General features: G+C 33.5%; 1 protein-coding gene across 1 annotated transcript in view; it reads left to right on the top strand.

Moving 5' to 3' along the window:
* LOC150099434 (cytochrome P450 4V2-like) overlaps positions 1 to 21,930 on the top strand; it is a 154,801-nt gene that overhangs the window by 125,712 nt on the left and 7,159 nt on the right. The window contains exons 5-10 of the mRNA XM_090404348.1: positions 2,030 to 2,181; positions 3,228 to 3,419; positions 3,722 to 3,895; positions 7,409 to 7,475; positions 7,651 to 7,830; positions 8,455 to 8,615. Coding sequence (XP_090260474.1) covers positions 2,030 to 2,181; positions 3,228 to 3,419; positions 3,722 to 3,895; positions 7,409 to 7,475; positions 7,651 to 7,830; positions 8,455 to 8,615 — 926 coding nt within the window. The remainder of the gene's footprint in view (positions 1 to 2,029; positions 2,182 to 3,227; positions 3,420 to 3,721; positions 3,896 to 7,408; positions 7,476 to 7,650; positions 7,831 to 8,454; positions 8,616 to 21,930) is intronic.

Genomic DNA, 21,930 nt, shown 5'->3' with positions numbered 1-21,930 from the left:
GCAGGATCAACTTGATCGGCAACAATGTTCAGATATTCCTTGGAGGACAACCAACCTTCCAGCAATATAAGTGAATATGTTCCGTACCCAAAGAACATGCCCCACACCATGACACTACCTCCAGAACCTTGAATTGTGTTTACAAGGAAAGCTGCATACATAGCTTCATGAGACTACTGCTAAACTTTCTATCTACCAGCAGTACAGAACAAGGTGTACCCTGAGACCATATGACTTTCTTCCGGTTTTCCAGTGTCAAATCACACCGTTCCTACCACTGTAGGCGAATGTTCCGGTTCTTCTCAGAAATCAGTAGTTTTAACATTAGCTATGTGACTGCCAATAACGATACTATTTAGCTCCCTGAGCATAGTTCGGTGAGATATATATAGGGAACAGCCTTCTGTGTATGCTTTGGTCTATTGCTGCACAACGGAAGTTTATTTGTCCGTACTGTCCTTCTCAAACGACGGCGATCTCGTTCCTGATTGTCTTAGGAACACGGTTACGTCTCAGATAAGTAAATTGGGTTCTTCACATTTAATTGATTAAACACCCGGGATATCTCACCAGTTTTCTCCGCTGTTTTCAAACTCGTGGCTCCTGCCAGACGGGCAGACACAGTAAGCGTTTTATCAAACTCCTTTGTTTTTCCCCATTGTGATCAACACTGCTACTGACCAGCAGCATCCTTAAGTAGTTGTAGAATATGTGATTACGCACGGACCAAGTATTATGAATATACGCTGTGCACGTGACGTTTATACATCTACATAAAGATTTCTAATTCAGTGTCCAGTATGTGTAGGAAACAGCTGTTAAGATGGCAACCACATTTCAATAGGTTGGAATTAGCGGTCGAACAAACTTTTGAAAACTGTCGATTATGTATATTATTTTTAGAAGTTCTTGCCAATCTGCCTTTCCAAACAGGTAAGTGAAACCCTATAATCTCCATATCACAGGCTATCTCATCTTGATTTAAAAAGTCTTATAAACAAGGGAGGTTGTTTAATTCCGGCAATCGTAAAACGTAAATCCTATATTTACCATTTACAGTTCCTTTCATCTTCAACGGTTACTGTAAAGATGTCAATACAGTAAGGAATCTAATTCAAAACCTATTATAGATACAAAACTGTTTGTCGTTAGGAAACTGATCGTAGATATGATTACTATAGCTTTATGTTGTGTCATAATTTTAAACAGGTAATGTGTCGAAAATATATGTTTTCGTTTTGTTTTATAAGCAAAAAAAAATATATTTTATATTACTAATTATATGAAGAGCCAAAGTTGCCCCAGTATTGCATTACCAGGTGGACTATGAGTTGCCCTGGTGTTGCACTATCCAGGTATTTGCTTACGCTTGGACTCGCCGAAGTTTCTATATTCGACATGAAACTCTTTGAGTTTCTTATTCATCTATGAAATAATATGGGATGTAATATCCCTTAACTTAAATAAAATATATTTTATATTTTATGCATATTTTAATAATGTTTCTTCCGTAATAGAAGAATATGGTTATTATCTCTCCTAGAAAGATACCCTTCTCCAGGTTCAGCGTTAAGAGAGATAGAGAATCCTTTCTCTGAGCATCTTATGCAATAGTCTCATTCTTTTGTTTTTATCGTTTTATTATATCATAGCATAGCACTAGATCACAGATACTGTTTAACAGGAGATTAAAACATGTAAACAGCAATGAAGAGAATTTTAAAATTAATTTGAAAATACATTCTATTATTTACATTGGTTTCATTTCCATCCATCTTTAAATATCGTGCATTTTTGTTTGTTTGTTTAGAATCCGTGATGAGAGTACAACGGAACGAAAGCAGCGAGTATCTGACGAGCATAAGAAGGTATGCATCTTAATTATGCAGGTAGTTTTTACGAAAAATAAAATTATTCGGCTTAATCATTCTAATGGATTCCTTTAATTTAGCTTGGATGACAGAATTCAAGTTTGTATAAAATTTTCACTTATTAAATGTTGATTCAAAATAAATATTTGCAATTATAGCTGAATATCTACTCTGGTTTTTGCTGCATCCATTACCTTTAATAGATCTCACAGTACAGAAAGATGACTATTTCATTCCTCGAGACAACAGCATTAAGCACTTGGGTCATGAAAAAATTCAGACACACTTTGGACTAGGCTTTAAATTGAGAGTTAGAATTAACGCATTTAATTACCTACAATTGATGCATGCATTTATTTATGACATATATGATAAACACATGATTGTGATTTACTATTTGCGCCACCAAAACACTTCGTTACTCATTTCTTCACTTTATTTCAGGAATTCATTTGTGAATCGAATTTAAAATGAATGCAGAGAGTGAAAAAAAAATGTTAATAGACAATATTTAAAAAATCTGTGAAGAATTATCGTCAAAGTATTTAATGTTACGTAGCCGTATATTTGTCTGTAAGTGTCTGTTTTATTCCAGGCTTCCTTGCATATTTTACTAGAGAATAAAACATAAAACCCTGCATCGACTGCACGAGACTGACTCTGACACAGGGAAATTTCTCGGCATCAGAGTTGAGTCCAGTTTGAAGTGTGATTATATAGTTCAGTATGAAGAAATGTTTTTTTTGAAGGGAAAAAAATAATAATTTGATTGATTAATATTACTACACATCCAAAAAAATATTGTAAACCCAGAAATCCCACTCATAACTAGAAAATAAAAGATATTTGTAGTCTAGTCAAAATAACAGATCGTAATTTTGTCTATTTAACGATGTCTTATATATCCATTTGTTTGTATAGGATTCAAGAAAGTTTGACGAAGCGAATGTTTAGTCCTTGGTTATGGAAAAGCTTCTTCTATTTCAACTTTACTTCTGCTGGGCGTCAGTTAAGGAAAGATCTGCGCAAGTCGCACAGCTTTACCAGAAAGGTGGGTCATCAAGAATATCTTTTTTCTAATCCATACAGACGATAACTTTTATGAGGATTTTAAGTATAACACTAAATGTCACCAATCTACTAGATGCTATTTTTACGTATTATGCAATTTTCCCTACTTCGTACATTGAATATATTTAAGATATATTCAATGGACTAATGTCATGTTAATTCCATGACATGTTCGTAGTTAACGAATACCATACAAGCGCGCACACAGAGCTTCCTTATTATTTCAATATCTGAAGATAAGCCAAAATCTAAATGAATAAATTAGTCGTTCCTTTCCTGTTTCAGGTCATCATAGACAGAAAGAAAATTTTACAAGAGCAGTTTTATAACGAAAGCAATAAAATTCCTCCTTCTGAGAAAACGGAAGGTGTTAAGACAAAGTTGGCGTTTTTGGATCTTATGCTAGAACTTCACATGAAGAATGGACTTTTGACCATGGACGACATCCAAGAAGAAGTGGACACTTTCATGTTTGAGGTAATATTTCCGTACTTTTGATGACGTAACAGCCATATATAAATATTAAAATTCAGCGAGCTCGTGTGACCTCTTAATGACATCTATGAAGCGAGTAAGAACAAAGATACACAAATTTGGTTGAAGTCATCTCTTTATTGCTAATTTATAACCACTCGTTTTTTAACACTTTTATCATTTCATGTTACTTCCTGCGAATAGTTTTGCATCCATTGTAATTCCAAACTGCAAGAGAAAAACAAAGATTCGAAACATCAAAGAAAAACTAATTTGTTGAAACAAAAATAATGCTTATATTGCAGGGTCATGACACCACAGCATTAGCACTTATTTGGGCCCTTTACAACATAGGACTAGAGGAAGATGTACAAAAGAAAATTCATGAAGAACTGGACGCTATTTTTGGTGATGATCTTACTCGGGACATTACCACAGACGATCTGAAACAGATGAAATACTTAGAGTGCGTGTTTAAGGTAAGTTTCTGTATTGAAAGAATTTCTGATATGCAATAAGAACAACGTTTTGGAATCCGATTCATATATATAAAACTTTTTGTTTTAATTCTCTTCTCTTTAATTATCTGGTTTTGACCATTATGTGACTCTTGAACTATTCAACAAAACCAAATCTAGTCAAAAGTAAATGGAAGAAGAGAAAGGAAATAAGAAACTGGGATGTAAACATGGAAGTAATAATCAGAGACATTAAAGAAGCATATAAACAATGGATAAACTCAAAATCACTAGAAGCAAAAATTATTTATTATAAATACAAAAGAGCTATTGTAAACAAATGCTGAAAAACGGATAGAGAAACATGGGATAACTTCATAGCAAAATTGGAAAGAGATCTTACAGTGAAGAGACCAAATATACACAAAATTCTAAGTAATATGAACAAGGAGCTAAAAATAAAACTTGAAATAATCAAAGAGAAGACCTGTCTGCAATTCTTCCAAAACTTATGGCAAGAATAACGAATCTAAACTTGACATAATGCTAACTACTAACTATACAGTACTAGAAATAACAATACAAGAACTCCAACAACACTAAAGCAAAGTAAATCAGGAAAATCCTCTGGAGAAGATGGAATAAATATAGAATTTCTAAAATGTGCAGGCATCCTATTCATGAAATAACTCTGAAAATTATTTAACAATATCTGGCAGCAAGGAAAAATCCCAGAAAGTTGGAATAAGGCAATTACTTCCCAATATATAAAAAGGCGATAAGGGCAGCTGAGAAAAGTCCAGAGGAATAAGTCTTCTAAATGCTGGTTATAAGTTTTGTGCACGAACATTAACTTCAAAACTTAAATCATCTGTAGAAGATAAACTTTGTGAAGAACAAAATTGCTTCTGAAGGACGATCGTGCATTGACCTAGATTTTACATTAAAGATCTTAATGGAACATTACGAATATAACATAGAAGCACACATAGCATTTGTAGACTAAGAAAGCATTTGACAGAGTTTTAAGCAACAAACTGTGGACCGTATTCAAGAATCTAAACATTCAAAATCAGCTGCTTACTGCAATAACTAATATATGTTAGTTATTGTTGTAAAAATCAATGACAAAGTTACAGAATGGAAACCAATAAACATAGGGGTCCGTGAAGAATGCCCAACATCACAACTCTTATTTAATATGTATATAGTTGAAATAGTAAAGAAATGGGGGAAAATATAAATCCAGCATTTAAACTGGATTGTGGAGTTATACTTAATACCTTTTTGTATACAGATGACCAGATAATCATAGCAAGAAGTGAAAACGAACTTCAAAGATCAATATATGCCTCGAACATAAGTGAAAAAAAAAATTGGAATACAAATATCAAGACAAAACAAAAATCATAGCTTTTAGAGGAGAAATTTAGTCAGAAGTAAAATCATCATTGAAAATAAAATTTTATAATGAATTATCTGCTTCAAATACTTTATTAAAATACTTTGGATGTGCTTTATCTTACAAAAAATAGTCTGATATTGATATCAAAATTTCAAACTTTCTGGAGATAACAGGAATGATCAATAATATTTCCAAACCTAACCAAGTTCAAAAACATACAAGAATAAGAGTTTATAAAGTTTTGACAAGACTTTCTCTACTCTACTGAAATAAATTATGGATCATAAAAACTCCAGATGAAAAAAGAATAGAAACTGGAGGCATGAAATCCCTACAAAGAAGAGCAGATTATACTCTCTGAGAGAAAAGAAAATAGACTCAGTATTGGACAAAATATATGAATACCGAAACAAGTGGATTTAAATAAACTGAAAGAATGGACAGTTCAAGACTACCCAAACAAATACTCCGACACCACCCAGTTAGAGGATATAGAAGTCAGGGATGACCAAGGAAAAGATGGAATAAGAGCGGAACAGACCACTGGGCCTTAATTCCCTGATACCAGATCCCACTAAAATGTACCTACTATGGCCATACAGCGAAGCTTTAGTACACATGACCTTAATTTGAATCCCATCTTGAATGTAAGAAGCATATGTGTGGCAATTTTAACCGAAGGTTACTTATCTTGTCTCATAAGAATGTTCTCAATAAAAAATATCCTCAATAAATTTGCAAGATTTGTTTCGCAAATAAGACACAATAGTTTCCTTTTGATGTCAATGAATGCAAAATCTTGTTCCCATCATCCTTAAAGCTTTTACTTTCTTCCTCGTATTTCCATTTTTTCCCGCCATAACAAATAATTTGAATTATTAATATCTTACTTGCTAATAATACTGAAAAGATTACTGAAAACTACTTCATTTAGTTTTCACCACAGAGAAGTTAGAGCAACCGAACTGACAACAATACGGTGGAAATAATTGCGTAGATCACACGACAGACTGTGGCTCTGATAGCGGTAAAAATTTTCATCGACTGTGCTGCGATTTCATGTAACTATGGATTTGTTTTATATTAAAAAGAATGCTTAACTTCACCCTGATTGTACGGACACGCATTTGAAGGACAAAGAGCCGCAAGAGGCTCGTTAGGCGCAATGTGATGACCATGTATGTATTATAACAATCAGAACACAGTTGACTTTTCTTTACATAATTTTGAAACTAACAAAAGGACCAAGTAAAGCAATGGTTCTTAACCTTTTCAAAGCCACGGAACACTTTTGATTATAAGAAAAATTTGGGGAACACCAAAAGCATTAGGGTCATTAAACTAACAATAAACATATGCATGGAGTTGACTTTTATAAAAATGGAACTTATTTAATGCGATACTTGAGCTTGTCGGCTTTTGTAGATTTCAGCAACAATATCAGGTCTAATATGTGACATAGCTACCCTCATCTCTTTGTCAATATTAGTCTTTCACGCTTTTTATTTTTTATATTGGTTAATATTGAGAAACCGAACTCACACAAAAATGATGTTGAAAACTATAACAAAATTTTCAGTGCCCTTGGGGAGAAAGCTGGGTATTCGGCTTTGACAAAAATTCAAAATTCCTCAAGAGTTATTTCGAAGAATTTCATTTTTAGAATACGTTGACAAGGTAACTAATCGTTCTTCTTTTAATGAAAATTCACAACTCGATGCATTAACTGTGCCAAATGGATTTCGTATCCAGTCCTAATTGGGTGTATTTAAAGAAGGAAAGTAACTTGAAATCTTTTCTTCCAATATTACTAATTGTTCTGTTATAACGGAAATAATTCCCTCGACATTTTTATTCAGATAGCCAATTACACTCAGAACTGTGTCATGTGACATCTTTCACCGGCGTACACTTGTAACCAGTTCGCGGAACACAAGTGCTCCGGGGAACACCGGTTAAGAACCATTAAAATAAATCAGTGATATTTCAGTTCTTTCAAAAGTGATGATCTGTTTTATTAAAAAGTAATTTACTTAACTTATCTTAAGAATTTAAAAAATGCTTAGAGCGTTGTTTATGTTTATTTATACAATCTGATACAAGTTACATTAATTTTTCTTTTCCCATAGGAATCTCAACGTCTATATCCGTCAGTTCCGATTATCGGACGACACTTAAATGAAGAAATTGTAATTAGTAAGTACCAACAAAATAATATTAATTTTTAACTTTTCTTTTTTCTTTTTCCGAAATTTTGCAAAAGTGTCCAAATTAGTAATATAAATTGCATTTTTTTTTTACATTTAACCTTCCTGAATAAAATTTTCATTACACTATTATTACTATAAGTGGAATCCGTTTATTGTTACAGATGGTTACACCATTTCCAAAGGAGCCACTTGCTGTTGCCACATATACATGCTGCACCGAGATCCCAAAGTGTTCCCAAATCCGGAGGCATTTAATCCCGAACGATTTTTCCCAGAAAATGTGAAAAATCGTCATCCGTATGCATTCGTACCATTTTCTGCTGGTCCAAGAAACTGCATTGGTAATGGAAAAACATTGTGTTTTCATTTACTGTACGCACACAGATGCGAGACCCCTCGACACTTCTGCGCATGTCAGAAGAAGGAGATTCCATTCCGATAATATGGTAATCAATCCGTATTGTGGGATGAGTTGATTATTATTACACGTAGGAAAATTAACTTCTCTTTTAAGATCATTGCAGTTTTTAAAGTGATAACTATTTTGTTTGTATAACAGGTGGAAAATGTTAGGTATAAAGCACGTGATTTCGCGTGTCGGTGACCAATTCGTACATCGCCTTATTTCATTTTCACCCTTCAACATGAATTTTGACTCTTCTTGGCACCGAACCAACTGAGGTTCTCGTATCTGTGGTCGGACAGTATATAGCTATGAGCACACACTATGTTAAAAATCATGTGGTAGGCAATTTTATTATATCAGTTAATAAAATTATTTTGGTTAACAATGAAATCTTCACAAAATAATTTAATCGCAAAAAAATATAAAAAAAAATAAAATAAATAACAATCAATAATAAAACAATATTTCAACTTTGTCAAATTTTATAAGGTCGAGTCTTTCGACAAAAATATAAAAAATTTCGACATCTAATTTTTTTATTATTTTTCCCCTTTTACAGGACAAAAATATGCAATGATGGAAGAAAAGTTGATAATTGCCAATATATTAAGACACTTCGAAATCCATTCCCAAACACCAAGGGACAAAATGAATGTGATGATCATTTTAACCTTAAATCCTGAAAAAGAAGTGTACTTAAAGTTCGTTCCACGGCGGGTAGTAAGGCAACTAAGAATAAAAGCATGATTACTGTAAAGTATAAATAATAATTGAATATTAAGATATGATGTGAGATTATTGTTAAAAAGGAAAAAATATTTGTGGTCTTCAACAAAGAAAAAAAAAGTGCCCGAAATATTTACTTTTGAAGAATGAAATATTTGCTTTATTGGCACAACAGAATTGGCAATCAGCTGTGATTTGTATGAAAACTGTTGTAATTGTTGAACGGTGTCACTATCTTCAAATATATTTTAATTATTTATCTCCATATGAATGGTGAGTGCATCTCTTTCAAATTTAGTTGGTTCTCTGAAAATAATTATGTATAGGAAGTGAGACACATTCTCCACGCATCCAATGCTGGGGCTTTTTTTGAAATAGAAAAGTGCAATAGAGATTATATAATTTTAATGATTTTTTACCAAAATGTAAGTCAAAGAGGTACCTAATTAATTAGGAGACACAAAATCTTATAAGTCGAATGTATCCAGATGCTGAAAAGTGACGACTTCGATTCGATTTGGCAAATCGCGCACAATAGAACTTGCGCTGTTCGAAGCAGATATGTATATTGTGTGTAATAGTGTGTAACATGCACTATTGTATATTATATGCAAAATATAAGTTATATATAAATTTAATGAATTTAAAAAAAATTGCAGCAAAATTAGTTCTTTCATTTCACTCATTATTATTTAAGAGAGTTCCATAGCAGGTGGTGACATGCACGCACTTGCAACCAAGACGACTCTCATTTCTTGAGTTCTGAAGTACTTTGCGTTGCATGTGGATTAATTACAAAGTGTATCAAGTGGTTTTATTCGTCTAAGACCGTTGAAGCGTTGAAGCAAAGACACGTGATCAAAAGAAATTGCTAGATAATCACATAACATGCAGAAACTGTCGGAGAATTGTGCACGTTTTTTCGTATCTTTGGAAAGCTAACTCAAATCGATTGCGAAACGTAAGGAGTGGAAAATTCTCTGCTGCAGGAAAAATAAAGCGATGCGAACTTCAACTCTAGGACGGGGTAAACCAGGAAGGCAGCTAAATGAAGAATAACTAGTCTAACAAGATAAACGCAGATGAGATCTAATTTTGATTGTGTTACTCGCAAATACACGAAATAGTTTAAAAAAAAACTGCTTAATTCCACTTGTCCAAGAACTGTTTCACAAACAGATTTCACACATTAAAAAAAATTAGGAATATGAAGACTTAAGGCTATTATCAAATTTAATAATAATAGTGTAGAAGTATTACTGACCTTCAGACAAATTGTAAACATCATCCGATTCCTAAAGACACACGACGATTTAATTAACGATCCGAAGTAACTGATCCAAGTGCTAAATGTACTACAACAATAAACTAAAACAGCAAAGTCATCAAATGCGAAACATTCAACAATACAAACACTGTAGACCAGTGGTTCTTAACCGGTGTTCCGAGAACTGGTTACAAGTGTTCTGCGGTGAAAGTGTCACATGACATCTTTCAAAAACATCACCGGCAATATCAAAAACCTGTACTAGACCAAGTTGTAAATATGGTAAATTGCATCAAGTAAGTTGCAACCTTTAAAAGCACGCCTTTTAAATTTATATTAATAAAGCAAGACTTACTAATATAGACAAAGAGATGAGGGTAGCTATATCACATATTAGACCTGATATTGCTGAAATCTGCAAAAGCCGACAAGCTCAAGTATAGCATTAAAATCAGTTCCATTTTTACAAAAGGCAAGTCCATGCATATGTTTACTGTTAGTTTTATGACCCTAATGCTTTTGGTGTTCCCCAAATTTTTCTTATAATCAGTGTTCCGTGAATTCGAAAAGGTTAAGAACCACTGCCGTAGACAAACTAAATGAGTGCGAATTATTATTTCACTGCCTAGTTTAGTATGTTAATGGTGCTTGTATTCAACTAGCAAAAATTAGTAAAAACAACAACAAAAAAAATAATAATAATTTTTAACTCATCTGAAAAAATATTTACATATATACGATAATCGTCTTAAGTGTCATTCCAACATGTTATTTTACAAAGTACAGCCACCAAGTGCTGCAGATTGTGGTTCATTTTCCACATTACATTTCTACAAAATATTAAATAAATAAATAAAATAAAAATTAAATAATTTTCATTATTAAAATTGTGATTATATATGTGCATTTACAAAACATATATATAAACTGGAAAGACTAACAAATCTATTGAACTACGTATAGAGGAGCATAAGAGAGACATCTTCTATAAAAGATCACATGTATCTGCACTATCCAGTCATGTGCGTTTTTCAGACAATCCTCATAATGATCTCCAAAGTCACTCAGTTTGCTGGGATAAATCCGAAAACATTTTTCGCTGCAGTGATGAGTTTGAAAGGAAAATTGTGGAATCCAGAGAAATCCTACTTAATTCTGAACATTTGAACAGCAATTTAAGTTACAACATCCCTAATAGCCATGCTGCAGTTGTTCAATACTGGAGTTCACGAGAACCCACAAGCACGCACGCTATGAACAACGGCGCGTTGGATAGAACAACTTAAAAAATACAACGTTTTTATGTCAATTATATATTGCATTTTTGCCTGTAATTTTCAGTTTTTTGTAAGTTCAATTTTTATTATTACATATATATATATATATATATATATATATATATATATATATATATATATATATATATATATATATATATATATATATATATATATATATATGTAATAATAAAAATTGAACTTACAAAAAATTATATGTGTGTGTGTGTGTGTGTGTGTGTGTGTGAAAAGTTTTTTTTATAATAAGAAACTCTGGATGAAAAGGTATTTCATCCAGAGTATGAGATATGAGACCTCAAAAAAAAGGTTGAAACCCGTCTGGGTAGTGACCTCCCCCATCCATAACGTATAACAGTATACATCTCTTAGTGAGATGTGTTTTACATTATGGGAAATACTAAGAATAGTGATCAGAACTTTACCCACCTTTACAACGAGTTGCCCTGGTGTTGCACTACCTCCAGACTTGAACTACGTTCAGGCGCAAACTTAACTGTTTTGCTTACTTGGGAGAAGGAGTAAAATAACCAAGTTTATAAAATTACTTGGTATCCTTAATATATATAAGCGTGACGCCGAGATATTTGACTTCAATCTGCCATGGAATCTTAACTCCTAATAGGTGTATGTCCTCCTTGATCTGAACCTTCTTTTTTGGAAAACAGTATGTCTGAACTTTTTGGGGGGGGTTTGCTTGGATCCTCAGTCCATCAGACACTTCTTCAGCGTATGGATACTGCTTTGGAGTATTCTAATTGCCAATTGGGGACTGAGAGATCTTGCTAGTAAAGCAGTATCATCTGCATATATTGCAGTGATTGTTGTACTTGGGTTTAGAAGGATATCAGCTATGTAGATGGAAAATGAAGGATATCAGCTATATATATATATATATATATATATATATATATATATATATATATATATATATATATATATATATATATATATATATATATATATATATATATATATATATATATATATATATATATATACATACACACAACAATAATAAATTATATATATTTGCAATATTTGCTTTAAGCGCTATAATATATATGGAGGTTTTTTTTCTTTGTGTTGAATTCGGTTGCAATGTCTCATCTTGCATCCTCGAAGTTTTTTAGTAAGCTTATCTGAGAATGACACCGGTTAGTTCATGTTTATTGGCTTGATTGCTGTGTTTGATTCAAACGTTCTTGAAATTTTGGGAATAGTGACAAAGATGGATTTTCTTAGATCATCGGGGATGTATCCTGTATCATAGATGTTATTAAAAATAACCTTTAGGTCATTAAGTGTATTTTCATTTACTTTCTTTAACAATTCAATAGGGATCTGATCAGGACCTGGTGTTTTACCTGTTTTCATTTGACTTCGAGCGTATTCTATTTCTTCATATGTAATTGGTTCGCCATCCATATTTTGTATATCTGGTGCGTCTGTGCAATCAGAGTCAAACAGTTCTTTTCCATATTCTTTCCATCTTTTTATGATATCTGCGTCTCTAGTAGCATTTTTCCATTTTGATCTTTTATACAAGTATTATGGTTGAAAATTTTTCTTTTTATTTGTCAGAGCTTGGATTGACTTATGCATTCCTTTACTATTGTGTTTCTTGTCCAATTTCTCTATTTCTTTACATTTTTCATTTGGCCACTTGTCTTTAGCCTTCCTGCAATCATTTTTTTATAATTTTGCTGAGTATTCTATACTGCTGTACTTTTCTTTTTTCGCCTTTCATTCATAAGTTCTAGTATTGATTCAGTTATCCAGGGTTTTTTCTTATTGTATTTAAATTTTGGAATAACCTCGTTCGCTGTCTTATATACTGCACTTCTAAAATTTGACCACTGGTTTTCGATTTCTTCTGTGTTATAAAAGTATACTGTCTTCTGTTTTATATCCTACATGATCTAATTTTTTCCTAATTTCTTAGTTAAACACCATTATTTGTCAAATATATTCAGAGCTGTCAAGTCTTTCAGTTTGTTTTTAGAAATGCTTTCTAGTTTAATTTTTTAAAGTAGACAGGGTTATGGTCTGAACCTACATCAGCACATGGGTATGTTTTTGTGTTGGTTATATTATTTTTGTATCTAATATTTATCATTATGAAATCTATTTGGTTTCTTATAGAGTTATCCGGGTTTGTTCAAGTGTATAGTCTGCGCTTTGGACGTTGAAAGAAAGTATTAGTCAACTTTTTTATTATTATTCCATTATTCATCTTCTCCAATATTCTGCTCAATGTCCTTTCAAGTCTAAGTATATTTACTTCATAGTAGCCTAGTTAACATTAAAATATGGGGATGATTCCATGTCCATAGTCTATATTTCTATTAATCATATGTTCTGATCACAAACGTGTTGCAATTTCCTTATTTAAATATTATCTAAATAAGTATCATTTCATTGATGTATCGTTAGTTTTATACAGACCGTACTTCATCAAGAAAATCCTGGAGATCCATAACAACCCTTTACACCCCTCAACGAACATAATTCACTAATTTTTGACTTCTTTTAGACGAAAGCAATCAACAGATCACTTTCGTGAATCTTGACAACTCGAGATCAACTAACTTAAGAATAATCCTTATAGTCTCTATAAGGACTGGGTTAAAGGGGCGAAGCAAGAATGTTTTCATCTTCCCCATTATCTGTAGAGTACAGTGTAGGGATAAGGTTATTGATATATTATTAAAGCTCTGATCATGGCAGAGGGTAACAACAATAACCGAGCCTCGGTTAGAACTTCATTGGCTACAGCATTGTCATCCATTACCCTCCAAGGGTATTTTAATCACCGCATCTCATAGTCGATTCTCTTCCTCTGTCAAATGCATTCTATTCTTTTTGAAAATATTATTGGTATTTTAGTTTCTAAATGGTGTTTGCGTATTGTTCTAAAATTTGATAAAATGTTTTAAAATTAACTAAAGTCAACATCATTTTAAACATCATCCAATATCATTCAACATTATTTCAGATCCAATGTCATTTCATTTGAAATGATGTCGGATTTAATATCCACTTAATTTATATAATTTTGCATCGCCGAAATGAAGACTTTTGGCCCTTTATTTTAGTAAATAACCTGTTAACTGTTATGGAAGTTCTCATAAAATTTTATTAACGAACACCGTATACTCTGATATTTAAAAGACTAAATGTTAATGTATTTTATTATTTCATGAAGCGTATATTTAATGGAATATTAAAATAAATATAATAGTTAGTATTACGATTAATTTAATACGTAATTGAATATAAAAAAATAGATGGCGGTTCATATTCAGTACGATTTAATTACGTATTTTGGGATTTTATATCCCAAAAAAATCAGGCTTTCATCTGCACGAAATACACAAATTGGCTGCAGAATATTCCAGTTAATAAATTAGTTCATGACTGGCAGTAATTACCACTAATAGCAGTGTTCTGTCAATTATTAAAGAAGACAAAATGCTTTTTTATGGATTTAATAAAAAATGAGTTAATGAGTTATTGGTTATATAACAAAGTGCTGGACATGTTATTGTTTCAGAATTCGAAAATTTGCAATGGCAAAAAAATAAAAAATGGATACTGTCATGAATGGGATTTGAACCCACTCCCACATTTGTGGACCGAAATTCACAGTTGTATATCACGAAAGACTTCATTCTTAAATCTGGCACCTCAGACTTGTTGGCCATTCTGACAACATACTCAGATCTCTTATAAATGAAATTGTAGGACTATTCAATATCGGTAGGCTATGTCGGTAGATACAACTGAGTTAATATTTTTTCAGATACCTTTGTGTCGAACGATCTTATATCTGAATTGTTTTCTAATCCATTAATGAAATTATATAGTTGTGTAGTCATATTTAAGATTTTTTGCACGTACTCAACATTATATTAGAACTCCTCTATTGAATTAAAACATAAAGCAGTTTAATGTAATGTTTTTTTTTTCTTTTCTAACTCAATTGGTTAGCATGTCAACATGCTAATGTTAATTGTCCACAGAGTATATCAGAAATATAATTGAGGCACACTTTTTGATGCATATATAATTTTATTTTACTTCATTTTTTTACAATAAGTGCTATACACTTGCACCTGAAATTCTACACAAAACTTGAATATACATCCTAGCAAATCCTTAAAACACTTTTAGAGATAATGAATTGCTAAATTGAAGGAATGATGAATTATAAGCGAATAATTGAATTTAAGGGCTGAAATAGCAACCAGCTGCATTTTTTAATAAATAACTATTTCCTTTACATAACTGTAACAACCAAAACTAGTAGAAATAGTGTTGATACCGAAAATGAGATGATAAAAATGCATCTCACAGCATAGAACAAACATTCTTTGCAGTCTTGCATGAGCTTTTCCAGATTTTTCTGGACGAAAAAAATTTGGAAATGTTCAAGGAAGATTATAAAGGACGTAAATATCAAAACAGGATAAATTTCAAATCAGTAATAGTTCATCTGTTTTAAATATAAATTAATTGATTATGGAATTCCTCCCGAAAAATAATCACATAGTTGAAAAATTCATGGAAGAAGATTTTCAATTCTCAAATACACATCTCCTTTCCACCCTGAAATAAGCAATGTACCATAATAATACACAAAAGCAATTACGAATCCTAACTTGAGACCATTACAACGCAGAACGTTACTGGTTTGATGGGTGAAGCATATATGCTTTTCATATTCCCTTTTGTCTGAGAGGGAAGTGCTTTGAGTGGGGTAGTTATTGAGCTTTAAGCTCGCCCTGGAAGGGCAGTGAGATTAGCTGTATTCAGCTGAGCATAGACTTGACTTGGGTCTTTTGTATTTGTAGAATTCTGCTTCATTGTAGTCTGAACTTGTTTAATCAGCGGGTTTGCATGATTGCTTATCTTGGTGAAGAACTTTCCTGCTAGATCATGGAGGAGGGATGAGATGTAGGGTATGTTGATTTCTCTGTGAATCTGGGAGTTTCTAATGAACCATAGGGCGTCCAGGTTCATCCTCAGGCATTTGTTCTGTATTCTCTGCAGTGTTTTCTTATTTGTATTCGATCTATGGCTCCATGCAGGGGATGAATAAGTGATGACTGAGCGTATTACCATATTATATATAAGTAGTTTATTCCGAGTTTCCAGCTTTCTTATTCTGTTGATCATGGGGTAGAGTTGCGCGATTATTTTAGATGTTTTCGAGCCTATGTGTTTTATATGACTGCCGAATTGGAGTTTTTTGCAAAGCGTGACGCCGAGATATTTGACTTCAATCTGCCATGGAATCTTAACTCCTAATAGGTGTATGTCCTCCTTGATCTGAACCTTCTTTTTTGGAAAACAGTATGTCTGAATTTTTTGGGGGTACTTGGATCCTCAGTCTATCAGACACTTCTTCAGCGTATGGATACTGCTATGGAGTATTCTAATTGCCAATTGGGGACTGAGAGATCTTGCTAGTAAAGCAATATCATCTGCATATATTGCAGTGATTGTTGTACTTGGGTTTAGAAGGATATCAGCTATGTAGATGGAAAATAGCAGGGGACCCAGAAGTGAGCCCTGCGGCACACCTGCTAGGATCTTGCGTCTGGTTGATACAGTTTCATTTATTTTGACCTGCATGTATATGCCTTTGAGGTATGTGTCAAGTATTTTTATTAGCTCGTTTGGTATATTGAATTTCATAAGTTTGTAGAGATGACCCTGATGCCACACCTTATCAAAAGCATTCGCAGCATCTATAAAGACCACAGCTGTGTGAAGATTCCAGTTGAAACCTTTTGTAATGTATTCAACTAGTTGGTGTGTTTGTTGTACGGTGCTATGGTCTTTTCTGAATTCGAACTGCTCATTAGGAATAATTCCTAATTTATCCGTTGTTGATTGAAGCCTTGTTAGGACGACTTTTTCCGCTACCTTTCCAAGGCTGGACAGGAGACTGATAGGTCTGTAGCTTTCGGGGAGTTGAGGATTCTTTCCAATCTTTTTGATTGGTGTGGTATCCGCCGTATTTAAAGTTATGGGAAAGTGCTGGAATCTGAGGATGGCATTGATTATGTTGACTAAATGCACAATAGCTTTTCTAGGGAGTAGTCTGATTATTCTGTTTGTGATTCCATCTGGACCTGGAGTCTTACTGTTGTTCAGATGGGTTATGATATTTGTAATTTCTGCTGTTATTGGTAGTATAAAAATTAATTCTGTATACAATCCACCCAGCGTTCCATTACCGGTATCTGACTTGGACTCCATTATCAGCTTCACAGACTCCATCATTATGGCTGGAGACTTTCATGCCAAGCATACAGCTCGGTACAGCTCTGCAATCAATGACTAAGGTCGTATTTTAAACAATTATTTAACACGAAACCAATTGTTATAGCCAGTGATGACAACCCATCACGTCCCAGCTGGAAGCGCAGACGTACTCGATATCGCCATTCTCAGAAACATCAGATACCCATATCAACTGGAAACGCTAAACGAGTTATCTTCTGACAACAACCCCATTCTGCTTAAACTCGGCATACAAGAGCAATTTGTTCCTCCGCACTCCTTCATATCTTGGGATAAGCTCTCCAGAACTCTGTCAGATCATATCGGCCCAGCACCTATTATCCACAATACAAAGGAGGTAGACATAGCCGTAAACAACCTTATTAGCCAAATCAAAAAAGCAATAGCATTAGGTACAGAAACCGCAATCTTTCACCCAAGTGGTAGGATCCCTGAGGAAATCATGGACCTAAAAAGAGCAAAGAACAAAGCCAGAAAGAGATACCACAATACAAGAACCCCCGCAAAATAAAACAATTCTGATTAACTTAAACAGACAAGTCCGTGAAGCTCTTCAAGAAAATCGCAACCACGATTGGGAAACCAAACTGACTAACTTAAACCCAGAGGACAACTCCATTTAGAAATTCTTGAGAATCCTCTACACTCAACGCTAACCCATACCCCCAATACAGACATAGAAAGGAATTGCTCACAGAGAGAAAGAAAAAACCGAAATTCTAATTGACAGCCTAGAAACACAATGTAATTAACTCCTCTTATGAAAATTTAAACATCAAACTTATCAGTAAAATTCAGCGCCGCGTCAAGCAGGTCTTAAAACAAAAAAAATATTACCATCACTCCTACTTCTCCAACCGAAATTACTAATTTAATCCTTATAGTCCTTATAAGGGCTGGCTTAAAGGGGCGAAGCAAGAATGCTTTTCATCTTCCCCGTTATCTGCAGAGGACAGTGTAGGAATAAGGTGGTATTGAGCTATTAAAGCTCTGAACATGGCAGGAGGGTAACAGCAATAGCCGAGCCTCAGTTAGAACTTCACTGGCTACAGCATTGCCATCCATTACCCTCCAAGGGTATTGGATTGAATGAATCAATCACCGCATCTCACGGTCGATTGATCCCAAAATCCTTACTAATTTAATGTTCTTAAAGTTCTTAAAAGAACTGGGAGATGGACTGAGTCCTTGACTCTTAATCCCGTCATCTGAATGAAGAAAATCTGTATGGTTGAGGTGTTATTGAGCTAAAGCTCTAGTCATGGCTGGGTAACGGCAATAGCCGAGCCTCAGTTAAAGCTTCATTGTCTACGGTATTGCCATTCGTTACCCTGGAAGTCCTAAAAATGACTTTTCTTCTCTCTCCGAGTCACCATCTCCTCCACTAATTTAATGGTTTGCTTCTTAATTTTAAATATTATTATTATTTAAATTTGTAAAAGGTGTTTGAAGTTTAGTTATAAAATTTTAAAATTAAAGCTTTAAAACATTAAATTTTTGAAAAAATAAAATACATTATAAAATTTTAAGTTAGATTTTATACAAAAATTTTATTACTTTTAGATATAAATGCTGGACTGATTATGTTTATTTAGAAACTTAGATAACTGATATTGTATACTGGTTGAAGAATCGGTATCTCAATTGGGTTCCGATTCTGTCTTGTCATTTTAGTGATAGCTTGTACTGTTTTCAGACAATAAAAACAGAAATTGAAAGGATGAATCCAGTGGGATCTATAATTCACTTCTATAGATAAACTTGGCATTTGGCAAAATACCAAACGTAAAAATGTCCCGGCCGGAAATTAAAATCATGTTTTTAATCTCAGCGCTGAAAATTTTTACCTAGAATCGGCGCTATTCTTTGAACATATCACGACTAAAGGGTTATGACGAGGTTGCAATTAACTATACTAACAATAAAACATATTTATTAAACATCATATTTAAAAAACAATAAATAAATAGGTATAATAATAATAATTTTGAAATATTATGAATTCAGATGTTATTTATAGCTAAATATGGTGAGGATGATGGACTAGGTGGAATATTTATTTATTGAAAATACTTCCCAAGCTAAAATTTTGTAGTGTTATTTATTTATTTTGTTAAAAATAATAATACTTCGATAGCTTTTATGTATGTTTCAATAATATTTCACCAAGTTGCATATATAATTAGTCTTGTATATTGATTAGCTTATTTAAAGGTTAGAAAGAAAAGTAGAACTAATTCTTGCTTCTTTTCTTTGATTATTCTAAGAATGTTTCCTTGTTAAATTGAACTGGCTAATTTTTCTCCTAAAACAACTTGATCCAAATGGGTTTTGAAAAATTAAAATAGTTCCGTTAGGCGTTCCTGCTATGAATCGTAGTAAAAACTTATGCGATGGATTCAAAGGAAATAACGAAGTCAAAATGTGGGCTTTGTGCCAAAGAAGACACAAGTCGGCTCACTTTTCTGAGAAAAAATTTTGCAACAAATAAAATTCAAATAAAAGTAAAGATTATTACAAATGTATTTAATTTTTTAAAACATAATGATTTTGATATACCTTAAGATCCTAAGAGTTCATATGGATTTTACACTCTGAGAAACTCCACAATTTAACGGACTTTTTCCACGTTTTTCTAGAACAGCTTCTTAAACTTTTTCACTCGCAATTCCTTTTCGCCCGAAAAATTTTTACGCCACCCCAGGGATATAAGTATATAAAATAGGTATACAAATCAAACATTTACTGATAATAAATCATAAAGAAATTTGTTTTAAAACAATTCTTTGGTTTACGTATAATTTTGCCATTTATTAAAGACGTAAGCAAATTTGCATACCAATGAGATGGATGTGCTTGTTGATTTTTAGATAACGAATTAAATCTTGGCTGAATATTTGATACTGCAGGACGTAGAGCATCGTCAACGTTTTTCAGAGTTGATCGATCTTTTCATTTTATAATCGTCAATGATGAGAACGCCGCTTCTCATAAATACGTAGTACAAAATGCTAGAAATATGTTTAGGGCATTTCAGAAATTGCTGGAAATTCTGTTCTAATCCCAAGCCAAAACTGACTTAACGATTTTTTTTAGAAAACTCAAGGTTTAAACTTTTGTCACTTGATAACTCGGCAAATTCTACTAGAACTTTTAATGGAAGATGACTGATTTTTGATTTAATTGGATATGGTTTATAAACCCAACTTAGTTTTTGAGAATCAAATTTTCAAGGGACGTATTTCCGAAAATACGTCTCCAAGCACTTCAGATGATCATTTATAACTCTTATAATGCGCATGTTGTATGTTCAGAACCAAGGCTGCAGTGAAGTAGTGCGAAGCAGCAAGGGCTGCCAGAGACACCTCGGATTCGTTACGCGTTTGATTTTGAATTAATTTTTGGTCTTTGTGCGTTCAAAAATCTTTTCCTGTTGCGCGATGCTCACATTCAGTTACGCGATCCTGTTTTATTTATTTATTTAGCTTATGATGTTATGATGTACAGGTCTCAGAATAAAACATACAAATTACATAAAACAGCATAAAAACAATTATAAAAATCATATTAAAAGGGATATACTAGGTTGAAATGATTAAACATCAAAATTAAGAATCAGGAGTTAGAGCTTAATCCTTAAATCCCAGATCCACTCCAGGGATTCTGGGGTCAGTTTAAATAAGTCCTCTTTAGAACTCGAGAATGAGTAGATAGGGCACTCAAGCACAATGTGATTGATAGTCTGGATCCCTCTTCCGCATCCACAGTTTGGAGTATCGGACCAGTTCCATTTATGCAAGAGATGCCTACATCTCCCATGTCCTGTTCTTATCCGATTTAAAGTGGTCCATACATGTCTATGGAGATTGAAGCCGTCCAGACGAGATGTCGAATTTGAGATGGGTATTTGAAGATTGGAGGTATGTTGAAACCAATACTTTTAGCATTTCGGACCGAATTTCATCATCACCAGCAGCCATGCCCGATTTTAGCGATTTTATTGCTAAATGGACCTCTTCTGCTGAGAGACTAGGCATTGCCCGATCTGCACCTCTTGGATGTCAACAACTGCTGGGCCACCCGGGTTAAGAACTCTCAAAGTATTCCCTCCATCTGTGGAGAATATCCTTCTCGGTTGTGAAAAGTGCACCATCAGAGGCCTTAACTGCCCTTGCTGTGCACGATTTCCTCCTTGGAAGGCGGCGAATGGTCTGCCAGAATACTTTGTTTGCATTTGCATAGAATGAGTCTAATCTGTCTCTAAAGGATTCCCAAGCTTTCTGCGTTGCTGTCTTTACTCCCTCAGCAGCAGCTTTTCGTACCTCAGTGTACTGGAAACACATCTAAGGTGACCTGACCCTAAGCCATGTTATATAGGCCTCCTTTTTTTGCCCGGACAGCTTTTTGGACCTCTCGGTTCCACCAAGGTGTC

Source organism: Typopeltis vanoorti, chromosome 14 (genome assembly GCF_054136105.1).
Source record: "Typopeltis vanoorti isolate ZY-2024b chromosome 14, IOZ_Tvanoo_1.0, whole genome shotgun sequence".
In the NCBI taxonomy this organism is placed as follows: domain Eukaryota; kingdom Metazoa; phylum Arthropoda; class Arachnida; order Uropygi; family Thelyphonidae; genus Typopeltis; species Typopeltis vanoorti.
The sequence above is the reverse complement of the archived record's forward strand: the minus strand, read 5'-3'. Positions and strand labels throughout refer to the sequence as shown.